Source organism: Pleurodeles waltl, chromosome 9 (assembly GCF_031143425.1).
Source record: "Pleurodeles waltl isolate 20211129_DDA chromosome 9, aPleWal1.hap1.20221129, whole genome shotgun sequence".
Classification (NCBI taxonomy): Eukaryota; Metazoa; Chordata; class Amphibia; order Caudata; family Salamandridae; genus Pleurodeles; species Pleurodeles waltl.
In genome coordinates, this window is record NC_090448.1 from 306,487,670 (window position 1) to 306,509,804 (window position 22,135).

The following is a 22,135-nucleotide window of genomic DNA, read 5'->3' on the forward strand; positions in this document are numbered from 1 at the left end:
ATCCACTGCCTCCACTGTGTCCCCCTTCTCCTCGTCGTCCACCTCCCTCCCAGTAGTGTCTCCACCCACACCTGCATGCACTACATCCTCATCCACTACCTCCATCACCAGCACGCCTATCACAACACGCCCCTCACTGACAGTCACCACCCCCACATCCATGCACACGTCCCCTGTGTCCTCTCCCACTGTGTCTGTGACCCCTCCTCCCAAAGTACACAAACGCAAGCACACACCCACCTAACAGCCATCCACCTCAAAACAGCATCCAGCTCATGCACCTGCACCCAAACACAGCAGACTGACACCTCCTACAACCACTTCCTCTGCCTCCACTCCCAAACCTTCACCCTCTTCCCGCCCCAGTGTCCCTAAGAAGCTTTTCCTCACCAATATTGAACTCTTTCCTATTCCCCCCCAGTTCCTTCATCTCGGCTAGGGTGGCCCGAACCCAGCCCAGCACTTCAGCCACCAAGTCCACATCCGCTGTGGTTTCTGCAGCTCTGAGAGGCTCTAAGGAGGCACCGTCAGCCCAGCCAGTGTGCCACCAACACCTGCCAAGGACAAGAAGGTTCCGCCACCAGGAAAGAGCAAAAAGGGGAGAGCATCCAGCAAGGAGAAGCAAGGCCAAGGCAAAGAGTCCAGCTGGCAGAAGCATGGAGGCACCACCATCTGCCAAGGGCACGAAGGGGCACAGAACACCAACCAGGGCACTTCAGCCGTCCGAGGCTGCAGGGGCTGGAGCCTCCCCTCCACTGGCAGCACTGCCACCTGCACCGTGGCCAGCACCGCCACCTGCCCGCGGCCAGCACCGCCACCTGCCCGCGGCCAGCACCGCCACCTGCACTGCACATGTTGTCCTGCTGTGACTGGTCTGTCTTTTTCTGATTCCTGCTCAGAATCGGAATCTCGAACCACGACTACAGCCCGCATCAACTTTTCCTCTTTCACGTCGAGATGTTCCACGCTCCTCAAGGCCATTTCGAGCCTACTTGCTCTTCTGTCTCTAAGAGTCTTTTCGATCGGAAGGATCAACAGGCCTCGCAGTTCTCTTCCCGATGGTCTGGGGAAATGCAGAGGTTGCAAACCAAATGCTGGTCTGTATACGGGTACTTTGCGTGGCACCGAGGACAGAATCTGAATGGAGTCCAGTCCATGAGGCTTCCATGCGGTCGGCCCGAATAGGCCCGTGTGCCCCCGAAGGGCGAACAAAGTTGTTTTCCTGACGGTAGTGCTGTGTCGATGGAAGATTATGAACCCGATCGTTACAGTACTGATGAAAATAATTTTCAAAAGATTTCTGCATCGAAATCTCGGAGCGAAAGGAAACACGTCCGAACCCGATGGTGGAAAGAAAACAATCTAACAATGGAGTCGATGCCCATGCGCAGTGGAACTGAAGAGGAGGAGTCACTCGATCCCGTGACTCCAAAAGACTTCTTCAAAGAAAAACAACTTGTAACACTCCGAGCCCAACACTAGATGGTGGACTAATGAACAGCATGTGAATCTGCAGCAGAACATGCCACGAACAGATGTACAATGGGTAAGTGACATTTTCCATGTAGAAGGCTTCTCCCAAAACGCATTGACTTTTTGTCTTGGGTAGCACTATCCTCAAATAAACACATGGAACAATTGTGTGCTTCATTTATATGCGTTAGGTGAGAGAGGTAGAGATAATACAACAACATTGCTATGTGACTCTATGGTGCGGCTGTTGTCAGTGGAAGAGAATCTACCTAAGTGAATATATATACCTATCTCCCTCCCCTGGGAATTGTAAAAAAAAAAAAAAAAGGAAAGGAAAGGGCACCCCTTCTGCGTCTTGGCTGAGTATCAGATCTCCAGGGCCATATGTTAAATTAAAAATTAGGTCATGCGGTCCTCCTCCCTGAGGGTGTTGTGGCCTCATCAGGGACCCCATTCCCCAGAGCCAGCTCCCTTGTTGTGCCTTGAAGGCCCCACCCCTGGGACACAGTAGTTTCCCTGTCCACAGTACACTGGACAGGGAAACATATGTTTGCTCTTGTGTGGTGGGAGTATGCTTACAGGGAAATAGAACACATTACTCCTACTCAGAGGGAGCATGCAAAAAGCAGCTGCTCATTCCGGGTGGTACTAATACCCACTCCCTCCACCATGCGGGGAGCTGGCTGTGACTGCAGGACCTTGGGGCTCCCCCATTTCCCCTAACGTTGTGCTGGCTGGGCGCACTGGGTAGCCACCAGGGCACTCACCTGTAAATAATGGAGGCCCCAAAGGATGGGTGCCAAATGCCAAAATAGGCTCAGGGAGAAGAAGCCTGCAACCCCAACCCCTTTTAAATCTGGCACTACCCTGGGAGATTGATTCCCCGTTTTTGAGGCTTGGGGTGTGGAGCCATGCGGCTCTCCTCCCCTTTTTATTATATTGAACCCCATGTGGTGGAGTCTCTGGGCCATATTAAGGATCGAGGAGGGGGGTCATGTGCCCCATCCCATTTTATTGTAATTGGCCATAGGAGATGGGGGTCCCCGTGGCCTATTAGGTCTCAGGAGTGGGGGCTGCATGCCCCCTTCCCCTTAGAGTTTAGCCCCAGGGTTAGGGTTCCTGGGACTCAAAAAGGCTCAGGAAGGGGGCTGCACTCCCCCTCCCTTATTTAGATGTATTTGGGCATGAGGAATAGGGTCCCTGGGGCCTTTTAAGACTTGGTTAGGGGTGCTGCACTGCACTGCTTCTCCCCTTTTTATTGGAGCTGGCCTTAGAGGATGGGGTCGGGTAGGGAGGTTGCACACCTCATCATTTTAATATATATGTTTTGGCCTCAGGAGATGGGGGCCCGTGGCCTGAAGCCCAACCCTGTGCCTCCCATGCCAAAGGCTCTGCACGGAGTGAGGATGGCAGCCTGCTGAAGGGTTGGGCTCAGGTCCTGGTGGCAGGCCAAGCCCTGTGGCCAACCCCCTGCTGTGCACACCCAAAGGCTGTGCGCATCGTGGGGTGGGCAGCATGCTAGGGGTTTGGGCATAGGGCCTGGCGGCAGGCCAAGCCCTGTGATCACCCTCCCTGCTGTGCATGACTGAAGGCTGTGTGCCTCAAAGGTTGGCTGTCTATGGGGGGTGGGGGGTTCTGCAGAGCCTGCCCACAGGCGAGGCCCTGCAGCCAACCCCCTGCCTCGCACTGCTGAACGGGTTGGCTTTACGTATAATAAAAAAAATATATATTACTTTGTTTAAAAAAAAAAAAGTTAAAATGTACTGAATAAAAAAAACAAAGGTTAAAGTAACGTTATAGTTGTGATCAAAATATTTGTTTTTGTTTAAAAGAAGAAAAAACTTCACTGAAAGAAACAAAAGTTAAAGTGTCGTCATAGTTAGGTGAATGTGTGTCAGTGACAACATCAACGTTTTGAAATCAAGAACACAGAAATTCACTAGCTGTAGCTAGCAGAGCTTTGTTTTACATCACTCATGACATGTTCTGTGACCTCATTTATGATATCACTGCTGACATCAGGTAGGCATAAAATATTTGTCTTTATAAAAAGTGTTCTGGATCACACATATTAGTGTGTTTGATGAAAATACTCATGATGAGCCAGGATTACAAGTACTATTTTTCCTTCCCACATGTGCATCTAGAGGTCATTAAGGTATACTTCGTTAACCATAGATTGAACCATGTTAATCCTAGATGGTATGCTTTTTGACATTTATGGCCTTTTTATGTTAACCTGAAAATCTTTCCCTTCACAGGAAGTTGTTGGTGCATTGGTTACTCATGTTTGCAGTGGGTTTTCTGCTGAAGTCGATGTTTCTCTTGATGTTCTGACTGACCTGGTTGAAGATCATTCATCCACAGTAGCACTCTATGCTGTATTTGTGAAGGTAATGTACATACACCATTCTATAATTCATGATTTATTAGGTGACATTTGCCTATATTTGCAGTATATGACAATCCTGCTGTCTACATCTTGGTTTCCAAATAGTCAAGATTGGGGAAAACAGATTTATACCACATCAAAGCCACCAGGACTTGCACATTCTGGGTATGACGAAGGTACTAGTATCGCTAGTCTCCAGGTTTGAGAGATGTCCTGGAACTAGAAACATTTTACAACTGCTACTTTTAGTCCTCATAGCTTTGGTTATGTTGCCTGAAAAATCTTTACGTATGGGTCCCCGGAGGACTCTTTGTTGCTAGCATTTTCTTTTCCAAGACACACCTGACAAACTATGACCCTCCTTCGAAAATCGTTTTGGATAGTATTAAGTGCTCTTCTTTCTCTACTAAGTCTTCTCTGACTTCAGAGATTCCTGCACTATCAAAGAACTGTATTCAAAAGAATTATATACCATACTTGTGCCTTTAACATTGGCCTCTAGCAACTGCTGGTATAGCAATCACTTAATGAGACCATTATAAACGCATATCTAGGTCTTCCAGAAAAAGTTCTTCTGGTTGGTCTCTTGCACAGCTGTCTCATTCTTCATGAAATAACGACAAGGGGGCACTTACAGGCGCTTCCTCTTTGCACTGATGTCAGTTCCTCTTTTTCTTCTACTCTTGATATGCATTCTGTGATTTTTTTGTTGTTGGTTTTTCCTGTATTAACAGAAGTTTTAATTTCTGAAAAGCTGTGTCAGTACACAGAGGTGGTGCTCCCAAAGACGACTGAGTTTATACTGTGTTGCAAATAAGCATTGGTAATGGACCTGCACAACAGTTGTCTCTGGTTTCTTGGTACCAAGCACAACTCCATGTGTTGTCACAAATGATCCCTGCTGCACCTTAAGTCCACTGGGAAATCGAAGCTAAACTCTGTTGCCAAACACAAGAAACAAGGTTACTCTGAATCCATGCTCCCTCATCAGTTAAGGCGCGGTTGAAAACTAAGTGAAAGAGGAGTCTTAACAAGCACAGACCTAGCTTGTCAATATCCAGACAGTCCTGCACCTGGGAGAAGTCTTTCAGTCAGGATTCCAGTTACCTGTCTCCTGCTTCATCTTCAACCTCAGATCCGATTCCATTCTGCTGCTAGTTCTCCAGGTCATTGTTGACTGTGAAACAAATTACAGCCTTCAAGAAGACTGCGCTGCAGATCTTCAACTTTGCTCCGACTGCCCTTTGCATGACGAGACCCAGACAAACTTCTGCCGGCTGGCCTACCCTCCACATCAGTCAACTGATCCCACTTGAAGTTAGCGTGTTGCATTACCGGCACTGGGCATTGAAGTGTTTCCTGCCATAGGATTCATCAATTGTTGACTGGCCTTGCTGCCAGCTGCAGTGATATCTGCTTTGGATCGTCTTTCGGAGCTGATGTCTGCTTCAGATACTTTTCCAGCGCTGCTGTCATGATCGGTGGCCGGCACTTATGTTCTCATGGTGGTCGAGCAGGGAGGCACTTTTCTCTGAACTGCCTTAGCGTGCACGTCTTCAAAAGCAGGAAAGGCTAAGGTTATGCACTGTGGGCACCACCCCCTAGATGGAGGCTCTGTGTCTCTGACAGACATGCAAAGAGAGATACATGAGTGAAGACAAGGAAGCCTACACACCCCTTAAGCCACAGGACTCTCACAAGACATGCAGATGGTCATTGCGATCCTAAACTCCTAGACTCAAATTCCCTTGTAGTCCAGAATGTCTTCATTTGCCAATCAAGGTACATATTTTCTGAGACCTGGGCCTTGTCGAAATTTTGAAACTTTGCAGATTGTTTTCCTTGGAAGTCACCAAAAGACTGAACTAGATAGAAAGAAGTTTTTTAGATAGTATGTGTGTTTAAGTGTTAAAACCTTATGATCGAACACTATTGTCAGGAATTATCCATTGAGGATTAAGAACTCTTACATTTGTGCTTGTTATTTCCACAAAACAAGCAAAAAGGATCTTCATCTTGAACATACTTTGGTTACTTTACTTTTGATGCATGTATAGCATTAAGTTTACAAACCTGTAAACCTGTCATCCTTGAACATAATTCAAATCACAGAGTGTATTCATTGAACACTCAAGCTTTGAGAAGACAGAGTTTCACAAACCAGTAGAGTTGGAAATACAGAGAAGGTTGATAGGTGTATCTTGCGCTACATTAAGGATTAGGTCCTGGGTCCAGGACTACAAAATAATTGTTTATTTTTGTCTTCTGATATCAGCGCTCCTTCAGTGAAGACCTTGCCTAGTTGTGTGACCTGGCAGAGTGAAGATATTCCTTGCCTGTTTCTCTCTCTTATCCAATTCTGATTTCCCTGTGCTAATTCTTACCAACATATAGTTCAGTGTATGGTTAGCAATAGTTTTGGCGAAGGGTGAAAACACACATTGCTCCCATTGGTTCCAGATTACAAGGTTAGTGCATTGTGAAAGCTAGCCCTGGATCTGGGTTCATTGTTTGTGAGTTTGCCTTGTGACACATTCCACAATTAAAAAATGTACAGCCTTAGGTTGGTTGGATTTTCCTCCAGTTCCTCTTCCATGACAAGAGTATTTTGAGCTATTGGAGGCCATTTTTGTTTCATATTGGGATGCTACTCCAGGCTTTTAACCAATCCAACAGGATGATGATGATGATGATGAGAAGCAGATGATTTACTACCTTCTGATAACGCTGATATTGATCTACCTTGATTGCCAGTGGCCTGGAAGCTTTGTATTAATCTGCTTTGGATTCACCTCTGGGGTCCCTGATAAAGAATGCCCCTGATTTGCTGTAGTGATTCAGAAGACAACAGACGTTTTGGAACTACCGCTCCTGACTAAGGCTGACATAATGACAAAGATACTTCAACCTGGATTTTTCACTTCTGAACCTTGGTATCATTCGATGAAGCCTTAGCAGCTTCTTTGAAACTATTTTCAGTCTTAGTAATGAGTGCCCCATTGATAGGTACCATAGGCCAACACCTGGGGATTAAAAATGTCTTTCTTAGTACCCTACAGCTGAGTCTTGTGGACTACTTATAAAGTAAATTCAAACTCCTTTTTCACAAGCTGCCAGACATCGAGTCGAAACTTATTGATGCGATTCGCAAGAATCTTTCCCCCTCAGGCATTTTAACACCTATGCCTTTTAAATGCCTCTTTCTATTGCCACACTATTTAGGACATGCTTGATTGAGGTTTTGCCTACAATGTCAAAGGACCTTTGTAATTCCTTTGCTCTAACAGTTCATGATAGCCAGGATACAGGGAGGCAGGTCTTACGTTATGATCTGGGCACAAGTCACTCAGTTGTCTGTACTAAGGGAAACAACATCATTACCAAGGCGGCACCTAAATGCACTCCAGCGGATTTTCCGGAGACGTCCAGACTTACTAAATGGACATGCCTTTTGACAAATCTGAGCTTTCTGACATTCTGCCTTGAATGTTTCAAGGACAGGAGTGCAACAGTGCGATCAATGTGTTTGTCTTCCTTAACCCCTCCAATTACATCCCCAGTACAGAAATTTCAAGGACTGTGCTCAAAGAGCATCAGCATCACTTGTCCTCTTGTTCCCACAAGCGGCATATCAAAACGGTTATAGTTCATCCTCAAGCAGACAACTAGGCCCAGTTAGAGCTGGATTCAGTATTGCCTACTGGACTGGCACTTGATCGTATCATACCAATGAGTCCTTCACATTGTCCAAGTTTGTCACTTTCCGGAAGCTCTCTTCTTTATGTTTCCTCCACGTTTCCTCACTTAATTCCATGGATTATGCACAAATCCTCTGGTGGAGGCGCTGATGTTGCTCAACAAGGATGTGATTAAAATAGAACCTGGAACAGGGGTTGAGATGCTACTTGCATTACACTTTGGTACCCAAGAAGGATGGAGGCATGAGGCCGATTCTAGACCTCGGGTTGCTGAACATTTATCTCAAGGCAGGAAAAGTTGAAAATTATGACACTTGGGCGAGATCTGCTGGCCTTGAATCACAAGGAGTGGATGATATTTGTGGACCTGCTGGACATTTTTATGTTCCAGCCCTGCAGTCCCACTGGAAATATCTACACTTTGAAATGAGAGGCAACCACTTTTGGTTTGCTGTCCTTACATCAGCCCCTCTGGCCTTTACTAACATCCTGCCTGTGGTCACAGCCAGAGATACACATATTCTCGTACCTTGATGACTGGCTATTAAATGTAAGCTTGCCTCAACAAGCAGCTTACTTGCAGACCACAGTGTTGTCATTACCCTTAGAGTGTAGCACCCCTCTGTAACCTTTCCTGGGCCATTCTGGACATGGTAGTCCTCAAGGCTTTTCCACTTCACCAGTGAGACTGGGACACTTGTGCTATGATCCCGATGTTTCAGGCAAGAGCTACTGATCCAGTCCTAATTGCTGTGAGGCCATTTCACAGGCTGTCAAGGCCTTTCGGCCTTCAGTTAAGGCCATGTAAATCAAAGTAATATTGACAACATGACAGTATTGACAGCATGACTGCCATGTGTTAAAACAGCCTGCAGGACAGCGTGGACTCTTGCAGTCTGTCTCGAAAGTGCTGAAGTTGTGTTGTTAGCTGACCCTTTAGCGGATCTCTTTTGGGTAGTCATCTGGCTGTGGGCACATCATCACCGCAGAGGACCTAAGCAGGCATTACCTTGTAACAAGAATTGATGAACACAACCCATTCTAATAGCCCCACATTGGGCTCAGAGTTTTCTGATACTTGAACTCCTGATCCTGAGCATCTGCCCTCCACTTTATCTGCCTCTTCGGAAACAACCTGTTATCTCAGCAACTGGGCAGCAGTGCTACATCCGAGTCTCCACCATCTACACTTTCATGTGTGGTGACTAACCGGAACCAGCTGAGAGATCTCGATCTCCCATCTAAAATAGTGAATGTCATTCTGACTGCTCGCCATGCTTCTGCCAAGTCCATATATTCATGAAGTTGGGCTAGTCTTTTCACCTACTGTAAGGAAAAGTGTATCTACCTTTTGTAGGCAGAATTGTCTGCTCTTTTGTGAGTATTGTTTTTACTGTGGTAAGGTTTTGTTCTGGGCCAAGTTAAAGCTTGCTAATTGATATATTTGGCTCTTATTCATTTGCCTGATGTGCCTTCTCCATGCAAATCACCAATTCAGATGTGTTTTTTAAAACACTTTTCACTTATGTTCCTTCTGCTTCCTTCATTATCCCTTAGTGGGTCTTAAACTGTGTAACCTTTGTGATCTGTGCTCCATTTAAACCTCTCCAGAGCTGTACCCTTAAAACTGTTTTCTTGTTTCAATCACTAGTCACTTCAGCATACTTACAATCATTTTTTTCCTTACAAGCTGATGCTTAGGACTCCTGCGCCACTTCTCCTGAAAGTGTTGCCACTTTACATGTGGGGTAGTCTATCCTGTTTCACACATTCTTTTTTTCCAACCACACCAATCTAAAGAGTAGGAAGGGCTACAGAGATTGGACCCACATTATGCCCTTAGTTTCATCATTGAGGAGTATTGTGTTGCAGAACAGCCGTCTCTGAATTTCATTGGTGCCAAAAAACAGAAGGTGGTCCAGAAACTAACCTTATCTCGTATTGTTCTCTGCATCAGGCTGTGTTATACCTTAACCAAGAAGGATTTTCCTGAGGTCCTGAAAGTTGCAGCCACAGCCCTAACTCGGGTTGTCCTTCTCCTGCACATCTGTCTGGGGGCATCTGTAGACACTTTCATCACTCATTACTCCATTGATTTGTAAGTCCACTATTTTGTCCCAGCAGGACATCCTGGTGGAAGTCCACTTCTCAGACTCTCCCCACCCTTTACCCCCCAAAGAGAGCATTGCTTTAGTATCAATTCACAAGTTGAGGAATATGCAGTTAGAAATATCCATTAGACGAATAAGCAGCTTATCTTCAGTAATACTCTTTCTGGTGAATACATGGTCAGGGGTCTATTCAAGTGGCCCCCTGAATTTAGCTCAGCTCCTGTTCCTACACGTTCTGTAAGGTATCTTGGTGTCTGTCAATACCCAGCTGTATTTTAAAGACCACATCCACACGCGAACTACAACTTGCATTTTTCCCTGAAGGCTGGTAAAATAGTTATTTACTCTCTCATCGCAAGGCTCAACTACTGTAATTCACTGTTCCTGCGACTGCTCTCCCATGTGTTGTGATCATAGGCCTAATAAAGAGTCAGAATCTCTCTTCTCTTTTGAAACATCTACACTGGCTCCCAGGGCCTGTTTAAAGCTTTCGGTTTCTATTTTGTGGCAGACAATTTCACTAGCTGTTTGTTCAGTGCATTTTATACCCTGGCACCCTTCCAGGCTTTTTCTCTCTTTAACCCTTAAACAAGTACAAATTCCAGAAGCCTTAAAGTTTTGGATGGGCAGCAGCTCATTTACTTAACTTATCTGCAGGGCATGACATTATCTTTTCTCTATTCGAGAAACTGAGTAATTTCTCCACTTTCGTAAATTCTTAAAAACAAATCTCAGTGCTGGATAATTTTCTTTTGATTACTCCAAATTCTAATGCCTGGACTTCTGATACACAGATAATCCTGCAAGCGGAAAATGATCCTTTTCATCATAGCCAGATTCCTCACTGCCCACCCACCTTACCATGAAGTTGTTTCGAGAATGAGATCACAAATTAGTGTCTGCACACTGACAGTATAAATTGAATCTTGTCATCAGTGATCTGTGCTGGAAGAAGTGGAAAACATTGAATGGAGGCAGATGGCACCATGTCCCACCTCGCAGGAACCGTTGAAAGAGTTTCTGAATTGGTGACTGGATCATGGAGATTCAGTAAACTTGACTTTTAGGGATCCTACCATTTTGGCTACCTTTCAACTAGATTGATCCTCAGATCCCTGTGTATCAAACAGGATTTTAATGAAGTAAGGCCAGCTTGTCTTATTGACAAATCTCTTTGGACCCCTTTCCCATTGTGAACTGGGGTGCAAGTTTCAGTGAAAGTATGCAGGAGATAACTGACAAATCTTGCTGAAACGTTGGAATTTTTTTTTTTTTAAATCAGGCCTGTTTGCTTTAAGGAAATTGGGTTGCTTAAAAGAATAATAATAATAAAAACAATCACAGAGATAGTGAAATGCTGATTATTGCAGGACACGTTCCTGGGGCTGTGACTTTGGACAATCAGAGTGAGTCATAGTTTGTGAGCTCCTTAATGAATATTGATTAGGCAGGTCAGACTATGACATTAGCCTAATCAGTAATTGCGAACCAACCTATTAGTACATAGGATGGTTCACAAAATTAGATACTGGTCGCAAAAAAGACAGTTCATGACTATTTTTTGAAACCAGCATCTTTATATATCTGGCCTTTGGATCAGAAATCCCCAGCACCACTACAGTTTAGAATGGCAAGACCAGTGGCATCAAAACCATTATATACTCAGCAATTTAATTTTCCTACTTGCTTCCAAGTGTTTACTGGAGTGTGCAAAAAAGGTGATGGATGGAATGCTGGAATTAATCTCAGCCACTGGTAATTAGCTGTGCGGTTTCCTAGTCCATCATTTTTGCACACCATGCCACCTCGGTTTGCAACCAGCTATATGCAAATCAGTGTAGACCCTGCTCCAAGAGGAACAGTTGAGCTTGATTTGTTAGCTCAGTTCCTCCCTGACCCAGAACACAGACAACCCAAGATCAGTTTCGCCCTTATTTGGGATCATCAGTCGTGTATAGCTAGCTTGGTTTCAGTGGCACTATGTCAATGGGGACCCCGCGTCTGGGTTCAGGGAGGACCTGGCCTGGCAGTTCAATCTGGACTGTTCCCATTGGAGCACGGTCAAGACTGATTTGCACGACTGGGTCCAAACTGGGGTAGCATGATCTGCAAAACAACAATGGATTGGGATTCAGCCGTGAGTCATTTCCAGTGGCTGGGATTATTTCAAGCATTCCATCCATCACTTTTTTGTGTACTTAACTGTGATGCCCTAAGTGGAATGGGCATGTCCATACGTGGGTAATGTGCACATTCTGCTACTTGAACCAAGATGTACCCAGCTGATGAGCCCTAATAGGTTTGAAAATAGTCTTGGGTTGCTTGTGTTTGGGTTCAAAAAGGACCTGGCCTGGTAGTTCGGGTTGGACTTTTCCCATTGAAACAGAGTCAAGACTGATTTCTAGATGTCTGGGTCCAAATAAAGGTGGCATGTTGTGCAAAATAAGGACGGACTGGGACTGCCATTTTTTCTTATTGATGCAAAAACGTTTCTCTTTTGTCTTAAAGGTAACAAGGTTATAGAAGTGTTGTGTGTAATTATTCTTATGTTTTGCAGAGGTGTTAAACCCTAAAAATTCCTAAAGCTTATTTAAAATACAGCAGATTTCTCGTTGCAACCCTCTCTGAAAGAAATGTTTTAAAATGTTGTTTGTTCTTTAGGTCAGCTGTTAGCATCCTCTTATGATAGGGAATACGAAATTTCCTAGCTATCGTGAAGGAAAGTTTCAATTCTATTAAGGACACGGAGGCGAGGATTATGCAGATCTTTCTTCACTTTTTATTAATTAGCAAGTTCAAAGTTAAACACAATATGAACAGAAAAACTACAAGTTCCATGAAGCCGCCGCCATGGTAACCAGCATCCAATGAGAACCCTCCAATCACGTCTATATAAATATTCCCAGGTGCGTCAACCGTCCTCGACTTCACTGCGGAAAGAATCCTGGTAGAATCAATTGGTTGTAGCCTCGGAACCTACAAAAGATGATGATATTAGGGGCTATACTGATAAATAATGTCACAATGCGTAGTTATGAAAGAATGGAAACATACACGTTCTGAAACTGTAATGCCAAAGTACAAGCATAATAGTTATCAATTCCCTTTAATGAAAGTAAACATAAGAGCAAATATAAGAGAAATTTTTTGCAAAGATATATACCACCTCAGTACGAAGACCAGATCGGGTGGGAACAGACTCGTGAGTAGTATGTGGGTGGGATAATCCTCGCCTCCGTGTCCTTAATAGAATTGAAACTTTCCTTCACGATAGCTAGGAAATTTCGTATTCTATATCAGGACCGGAGGCGAGGATTATGCAGGTTCAAAGCTTACTCACCACCAGAGAGGCTGCATCATGAATTGGTTTAAAGTAAAAACGTTTAAAAGTAGATTCAGAAGACCAATCAGCCGCATGCATAATGTCTTCTAATCTACCACCCACCTGTACAGCCTTTGAAGCCATGGCTCCTCGAGTCGAATGGGCGCCAAACACCTGAATATTAATACCTGCCTCAGACAGGATCCATCTGACCCATCTGGCAATGGAAGGAGAAGAAACCGCCTTAAATGGTTTCTTTAAAGAAATCAATAATTGATTTTCTCCTGCAGGCCTAAGATTCACGGTCACTTCTTCATACACTTTAAGACATCTAACGACGCATAATTTTGGTGAATCAGGGAAAGCTGGGTAGGATACTGACCTGGTAAGATTCTTCGTTCTCCGTGAGATAGTAAAAGTGACTCCCTCTGGGGTAAAGATTCGAGATGAAACGTCCAGAGCTCTGATATCTGATACCCGCTTACATGAGATGAGGCACAAAAGTATGGCTAATTTGGCGGACAATTCCTTTCTCGACAGAAGGTGATTATCCTGCCAAGAGGTTAACAGATTAAGAACTGTGTTGACATCCCATAGTTCTGCGTATCTGGGTTGAGGAGGCCTAGAGAGTCTAATACCCTTGAGAAGTTTACAAATCCAGGGGTGTTCCCCAATAGGGTGATTGTTCAGAGGGGGGTGGCCCGCAGAGATGGCTGAACGAAAAGAGTTGATCGTACAATAAGCTAGACCAGACTCCGCTAATTCTGCTAGGAAATTCATGATGTCTGTAATACTGGCCCCCACGGGATCACAGTGTTTGCCCACACACCAACTGGCCCATCTGTTCCATGCAGATCTATAGCGCTTGCATGTCCCAGGGGCCCATGCCTGCGCAATGAAGTTTTTAGCTGCTTGCGAAAGTCGGTAGTCTTGCCAACGATGCCTGAAATCTTCCAGGCCATGAGGAAAAGATGACCCTGAAGGACCAGGGGGTGATAAAGCCCCGACGGATCCTTGAGGATCGATGGAAAAACCGGGAGACGAAGAGGGCACTCGCAAGAGAGTTCCAGTAGAGTTGGGAACCACGCCTGAGATCTCCACCAGGGGGTTATTAGAATCACTGTCGCCTCCTGACGCCGCACCTGAGCTGCGACCCGCGGGATAAGAAGAAAAGGTGGGAAAGCATAACCCTGAAGCGTCCCCCAGTGCTGGAGAAACGCATCTACTGCCGCTGCTCCCGGATCCGGGCGCCAGCTGAAGTATAGGGGAAGATGAGCATTCCATCTGGAAGCAAAGAGGTCTACTGAGCAAGGACCCCAACGGGCCATGATCGCCTGAAAAATCGAAAGATGTAGTTGCCAATCGCTGGAGTCCGTGAGAAACCGGGAATTCCAGTCCGCCCGAACATTCTGGGCTCCTGGGAGATATTCCGCTGTCACCGAGACTTGATGTTGAAGGCAAAAATGCCAAAAATCCTTTGCCAATTCCGCTAAGGCTCTCGATCGTGTGCCCCCTAAGCGATTTATGTATTGTACCGCCGATATATTGTCCATCCGTAGTAGCACTACACATGAGACCCTGTCCCTCGTCAGAGACCTGATCGCAAACGATCCCGCAAGGAGCTCCAGACAATTGATATGCATGGTCAGTTCTTGCGGGGTCCAGCGTCCCCCAAACGAGATGTCCCCGCATCGAGCTCCCCATCCCTGGCGACTGGCGTCCGACTCTATTACCAGGTCTGGGGCGGCCCCGAAAATGGCTCTGCCATTCCATGCCTCCATGTGATCCAGCCACCAACGTAGTTCCGTGCTTGCCTCCTGAGACAGGGAGATGAGCTCGGAATACGTTACCCCTCGACGAAGGTGAAAGGCCTTCAGGCGCTGTAGGGCCCGGTAATGCAGGGGACCTGGAAAAATGGCCTGAATTGAGGAAGAAAGCAGACCGACCACTCTGGCTAATTGCCGTAGCGAGATGCTGTCGCGACGAAGGACTTTCCCGATTTCCTTTTTTATTTTGGATATCTTGGTCGTCGGAAGACTGAGGGACGCTGACCGAGAATCTATGCGGAAACCGAGGAAGATTAATGACTGGGTCGGAGAGAGCTCCGATTTTTGCTGATTGATGACGAAACCCAGATCCTGGAACAGAGCAATAGTTGTGTTCAGATTGAATAACAGTTGAGACCTGGATTGGTCCATTAAAAGGATGTCGTCCAGGTAAATGATGAGACGTATGCCTTGTGATCTCAGGGTTTCCACGACCGGTTTGAGGAGTTTGGTAAAGCACCACGGTGCTGAGGATAGCCCGAAAGGGAGAGTGGTGAATTCGAAGACCTGATCGTTCCAGAAAAATTGCAGGAACCTGCGATGAGGGGGAAATATAGGGACTGTGAGGTATGCGTCCTTGAGGTCTAGACGCACCATCCAGTCCCCTTGCAGGAGGAGGTCTCGGAGCATATGAATACCCTCCATTTTGAAATGTCTGTAAATGACCCAATTGTTGAAGGCCCGAAGATTGATAACAGGCCGAAACCCCTTGTCTTTCTTTTCTACCAAGAAGATGTTGCTTACGAAACCTGTGGGGTGAAGGGACGCTAAGGATATGGCGCCCTTGTGCAGAAGATCTTGAACTTCCAAGTCTATAAGCCTGGAGTTTTCTGCTGAGAACACTATCGGTGTTGGCAGAGAATCCTGACACGGGGAACCCCAGAATTCTATCTGGAACCCTGATACTGTCTGTAGAATCCATGCATCTGATGTAATGCGCCTCCAATTGTTCTTGAAGAAACGCAATCTCCCTCCGAAATCGCGAGGGGAAAAAGGGATAATCCTTACCAGAGGGACCTCCTGGGGCATTGGCTGCTCCACGTGCGATCCTATAGGATCTGCCTCTCCCTCTTCCCCTGTTGGGGAAGAAAGTTCCCTGTCTGCCGTCACGCCAGCCGTTGTTTCGGGAGGCACCGGGGTCTTGTTGGTAAGGACGGCCGGAAGAGCGACCCCTGCCTCGCCCGGCCCCGCCAAAAACCTTCTTCGGAAAAATCTTTTTTATGGATGATTGGGCCTTATCGAGAGCCGAAAACGTAGCCACGAATTTGCCCAACTCCTTAACAAAAGGGTCACCAAATAAATTGCCCTGGGCAACAGCCCCTGCCTCCGAGTGAGAAAGTTCCCCTAATTTGGGGTCTATCTTGATTAATAAAGACCTGCGTCTTTCTGCCGAAATGGCACAGTTCGCATTGCCCAGAAGACAGACTGCTCTCTGGGCCCACCCTGCGATAATGTCTGTTTGAAGGGGAGTGTTTGATTGCTTGGCGCGTTCCGCCAATTGCATAATCTGAGTGAGGGGGCCCAGTATATCAAGAAGTTTATCCTGGCATGCCCTCCAGGAGCGGTCGATTCCCTTCTTGGGATCTTTAGTGTACTTGGCAAAAAATGTACACATTTTCGGGTCTATTTCCGGAGTAAAAGCAACCTTATCGGAAAGAAAAGGGCGTGGGCATTCCGCCCGTAAACGGGCACGCACTTCCTTGTCCAAAGGTTGCCTAATCTTGCTGGCCACATAGTCGGCCACCCTGTGGTCAGGATGCCACTCTGATGAACGCGGATGATAGATACCCTCCGGTTCAAACATATCAGAGTCCGAATCCCCCAGCTCCGAAGGATCTGGTAGCGAAGCGCCAGGACGCCAAGGACGGCCTGAGTCATCATCCTCAGAGGACCCGTCGTCTGAACCTTCTAAGATGCCTCTAGGTGACCCGCTAACAGGGTTCCATAGGTGGTGACTGAAATCACCCATTGCTCCGGGCAAACGGCCCTCCCGGGAGGGTAAACGCTTATGCGCGCGCGCACTCTTGGAGAGAGATAGAAATTCACTATCCTCCAGGTGCCCCGCGTCGCGCTTGCGCTGTTTCTTGGGAGCCGGAAGGGTAGAGGTAGTACCTTCCACTCCCGTCATACCAAACATGCCCGTCCCCTTGGAGACTTGTTCCGTCAGTTTAGCGACGGTGTCCCTAAGGGGGGCCAACGCATGTGAAATTGCCTGTGAAAACAAAGCGTCCATCCCAGGGGGAAGGGCACTGTGCGAGGGCCCCTCCCCTGGGGACATGTTGGTGAAAGGTTCATGTTCCTGAGAGGAGTGCATACTGAGGTTCAGACGAAAACAAAATAATGACAGAGAAAACACCCTATAGATTTTATAAAGGGTAATTCCCTACCCCCTCTGTCGTATTATAAATTATTTTCACAAGAAAAAACAAAATTACTTCCCTTCGTGGTAATATCCTACCAATGAGGTGTCACAGGGCAGGGAAAACCAAGCAATTACAACTTTGTTACAAACAACTGTGAATAAAATTGGAAAAACCTTTGTAATTTCGAGCGTCGAGTTTAAAACACTCGAATCCCGAAAAAACGCTGCAAAAATACACCTCTGGCGCCCTCTAGTGGGCCCGACGTGTATTTATAAATAATAATAGAAACGAAGGAAAACAACGTGCGAAGCCCTGAAAGCAAATAGGCTAACGCGCTAGCAAACAAACATTAACTTCAAACATTAACTTCAAACCAAACTCTACTCGGAGGCAGAAAAAACGGCACTTATCTGACTTCGTAGCAGTGAAGAAAGAGGACGGTTGACGCACCTGGGAATATTTATATGGACGTGATTGGAGGGTCCTCATTGGATGCTGGTTACCATGGCGGCGGCTTCATGGAACTTGTAGTTTTTCTGTTCATATTGTTTTTAACTTTGAACTTGCTAATTAATAAAAAGTGAAGAAAGATCTGCATAATCCTCGCCTCCGGTCCTGATATAGAATTTGTTGTAGGAGAAGTAATCAATGTGTTCTCCTTAGTCTTCTTTGCTGGCAGATACAAAGAGGCCATCGTCTTCACCTGATTTTAACACATGCTGCTGTTTGTTTTCTGACGTTTAGCTAAATGCCACATTTGGCAGTAGTGTCCTTCAAAATAGTTTGTAAAATTATCTTCTTTTCAACTCTCCCTTCAGCCTAGCTCAAATAATACATACTCACTGTTGACCTCAGCCGAAGAGCCTTGGAAACATTGAGAGTGATATCCTGTTTCCACCTCGAGACTGGATATCATGGAATACAAATGCTGCTCTGACAATTATTTATTACCTACTAGTGAACACATCAGTTTCTAAAGAATATGTTCTACTAAATAAGAGTACAACATCACTTTTCAAGTCACAACTTCCAAAGTTCAACTCATCTCTTTAGGTAGACACCGTTTCTCTTTTAAGACCCCTCTTAATTCAAATTTGTTGCTGATGGATATTAGGCTGTTGCTCTCATTCTCTGTTTTTCAAGAACAATTGGAAAGGAGCGTCTGTTTGGCTAAGCAGGGCCATATAGGTTGTGAGCATTCAAGTGCAGTCAGATGTCATTTTTTTCACATCTATTCTGCATAAGAAGTTGACTTTTAGTCCATTCCTAAGAGTTACTTAGCAAGGAGTGAGCCCACAACCAGTGAGCTTCTCAATCGTTCTAACATCCCTTAGTGCCTTTTTATCTAGTCTCCATTAACATTGAAAGCAGTACTTTCTGGATTAATTTAAGTAGTGGAGATCGCTACTGACTGGGTATATTCTACCTTGCTTTGCCCAGCAATCCTTTTGTCAGATCTTTGCTTGTCCTTTCTTCACCTTTAGACAATATATTTTGTTCACGCTGGAGACCTACAGAGAGCAAAAGTTCTATCCATGATCTTGATAGTGTATCAGAACTGAGAATGACTATTACAGGCGGCACGAGGCATTGACTTATCCTGGTGTAGGCGAGCAAGAACTTAATTTAGCATATTTCTAACAGGATTTTGCTCCTCACAGGTAAGGTTTTCTGCTGCATAATCGAGATTTATTTGAACTAATGCAGGCTCAATTGGCAATGTAATGTAAACGGTTAGTGATGTGCCTAGGTTCCTAATTTCTGACATTAACATTTTCTTTGCAAGTGTTGCAGTCAGTTTTAAGAAAGAAATGTTCAGTGGGTATTCTCTAATCATTGTTTACTGTATTTTTTGCAGGGCATCTTAGATTATTTGGATAACCTTAATTCTTCACAAATCCGAAAATTGTTTCGCATTCTGAGTATGCTAGCATTCAGCAAAGGACATGGGGGCAGTCACATCCAGGTATAGTACAATATTGTAGACCTAAAGATATTCATTTGTTGTATAGTGTGCCAACATGTCTTATTGCAGCCTATTCATAACACTAAGTTTGTTGAGTAATAATAAAAAAATATTGAGTAGCAAAGTAGGGTAGAAATAAAATAAAGAAGTACAATACATAAAAAAATGAGGGCTTAACTGTTTAATAGAATTATTGTAGTTTACATTTCAGCCATGTGGTTTGCATAACATTGTAATTCTTACAGTCGCCTTCAGTTAATTTGGACATGCAAATGGCAGATTTTCCTCAATTGTGCTTTCTGGCAATTGGTAACATGATTTCAGATGAGTGTATCTTCCTGCAGCTTTCTCACCTTTAGTATCATCAGACTGGTCTAATAAAGCTTTCCTAAACATTAGCTATCCAGCACTGCTAGATGTCACTAAGTGGCTCTAGCTACGAGTCTGCCTGCTAGGCATGATTCCACCAGCAGGTAAAACGCACAGATCCCTACTCTATCTGATTCTGTTTTTCTGTGCATGACTGGCTTACTCTGGAGCACTCTCTTTCTGTGATTTACAGGTGGAATGTTTCTCAGCTTTGCCAGTGAATAGGTCAAATGTCTCCTCTGAGTGTCCCAGGATTTAAACCCAGTCAATGGTGCTGCTTACGGTTGTCTTTATTTGATCCTTATGAAAGCTGCATGCAGTGTCTTGGATCAAACCATGACTCTACAACTTGCGATTTGTATACCCTGTTGCACTTAAAGGCCATAAAGAAGTGCAAGGCCAAGTTTTTTTTTCTTGGGCATGGCCCTGAGGGATATGCCATAGCATACACCTCATTCTATGCTAAGTCTCCTGTGAAGGTATAATATATCAAGTAATCTTCTTACAATAACCACCAGAGGAAGGAAACATTTACGGGACTGTTTAGAGTCATGGTGTGTTCCCTTTTGTCAGTCTCTGCCTTTTACTTGGAGCCGATTTCAAAGCTGCAATAGATTCAACTGGAATATCCAACTTCATCTGCTGACCCAGAAGAGGTGGGGCCATCCATCAGGTGTCATCTTTTGAATGGCTCTGGTAGATTTTGGGCAACTTCCTAAGGAACTGATGCTTTTTTAAATCTGTGTCTCCACATACTCTGGCCTTGACACCTAAAAAGTATATGCGGGCCTCCCCACCATCACTGCCCATCCACTGCCTTCCACACTGTTTCCAGGGAGCTGGTGCCACATTTTGAAGGCAGGACCGGTAAGTATTCACAGAGGCCTGAAAATATCCTGGTGATGTAAAAGAAGAGCAGGATTTGCCTTCAAAAACAATCTCTTCCTAGGGTTCAGAAGTTTGCTTGAATGTCTGAGTTATTCAGCTCTAACACCAACGCCATAAACATGCTTGATAAGGAGTAACAACACAGCTGAAAATGACGATTCAGAGGCTGGCAATCGGCTTCCTCCTTCTTACACCCATGTGGGTTTTTACCTTGAATTACAAATGACAGCGGCCTGGATACATCTCAATAATGTGAGATCCCTCACCACTATGGTGTATCGACAGAGGAAGTGTCCTCCTTTACCACAGTGCATAAAGCTGCAGAAATTCTGGACCCAACACTGCTCTCTGAGGTGGCCAAGATTAACAACTTGGCAAAAATCTTGTAATCTGTTTGTTCAATTGCAAAGCATTTGCTCCTGTTTCACAAGGCTCTACTGGAGCCTGTCTCCGATGCTCGGCAGAAGCCCTTGTCAGGCCCTACAGTCCACTGAAACAATTGCCACAGGCCAGCTCTGGGTAATCCACATTTTTACTTCACATCTGTCACCTAAGAGTTCGGTGGTCAAGGCTTTGTCTTGCAAACAGAGCTCCAGTGCCAGTGCCTTTATAACATTGCCTAGAGAAAGAGAATCCAAAAAAAAAAAAAAAAAGATGGCTTGGACAGACAAATTTAAAGTTGGTATTAGCAGTATGAATAATGGGACTGTCTGCTTAGGTTACTCTGTACTTATCTTGTGGGAACCGGCTACACTGGCATCTGTATGCCTAGTAGTACACATACAGAAGCCCTTTTTTGCTTTGTCAGTGATGGTTCAAAAACAGATTCTGAAGTTTGACTTGGGATCTGCAGATACTCTGGTGGTCCATAGGCATGAGCGCCATATTAGACCAACAGTCCTGGATGTTTGGCTTTTCAGGTGATGTCTAGGCCACTGTGATGTACTTCTCCTTTGATGGTGATCGCTTTTTGTTGGAAAGGCTGACTCCTGCGTAGAACTTATCGAGAAAAGCAAGGCTGTTGTCTCCTTGCCGGACCAGGCTTAATCTGCAAGGCAGTTCCATCAGCAGAATAGAACGTTCAGCAGTACTCCAGAGCTCAGCAGTACAAGCAGATACAACTCTTCCAACTGGCCCGATACTTCAGCAAATGTACTGATCCGTTTGATGCAAGAGTGGATTGAAAGATCCCAATCAGCAGTAACAGCAAATGCAGCCCCTGCAGGTATCTGCCAAATCTGCTGCTTCTAAAACACTCCGACTCCGTCGACTCACACCACTGTCTCCTAGTAGAGGAACAAACTCCCAGTTTTCCACCAATTGGGAATCAGTTACAATAGACTGTTGGTTCAGCCAGTTAATCTGCACGAGGTGTGCCTCCCCTTGCCTCCCCTTCCCGGTATCATCCTCCACCTGCCAGGATGTGCTTTCCAGCCCACACCTTTATTCTGGAGGCAGAGGTTGTTTATCTCTTGCATAAAAGAGCCATGTAAGTGGTGTTTGTAGAAGAAAGCAAATACCGCTGCAATCACAGTAGATTTTTTGTTGATGAACACTGCAGTGAAACTATACTTTTCTTGCTCGAATGCAAATTTACCTTAAAAAAACGAAGATAAGAGACATTTAGCAAAACAGAAGTGGTTTATTTAATTAAACATTATGGCCGGGAGAGCAGTTACAGAACTAGGGTCTGAGAACTGCCTCGCATTGTACATATGTAGTGATTT

General features: G+C 45.2%; 1 protein-coding gene across 1 annotated transcript in view; it reads left to right on the top strand.

Moving 5' to 3' along the window:
- Positions 1-22,135, top strand: part of FANCD2 (FA complementation group D2) — a 1,182,674-nt gene that overhangs the window by 284,324 nt on the left and 876,215 nt on the right. The window contains exons 17-18 of the mRNA XM_069206781.1: positions 3,735-3,866; positions 19,044-19,151. Of these exons, the coding sequence (XP_069062882.1) occupies positions 3,735-3,866; positions 19,044-19,151 (240 nt within the window). The remainder of the gene's footprint in view (positions 1-3,734; positions 3,867-19,043; positions 19,152-22,135) is intronic.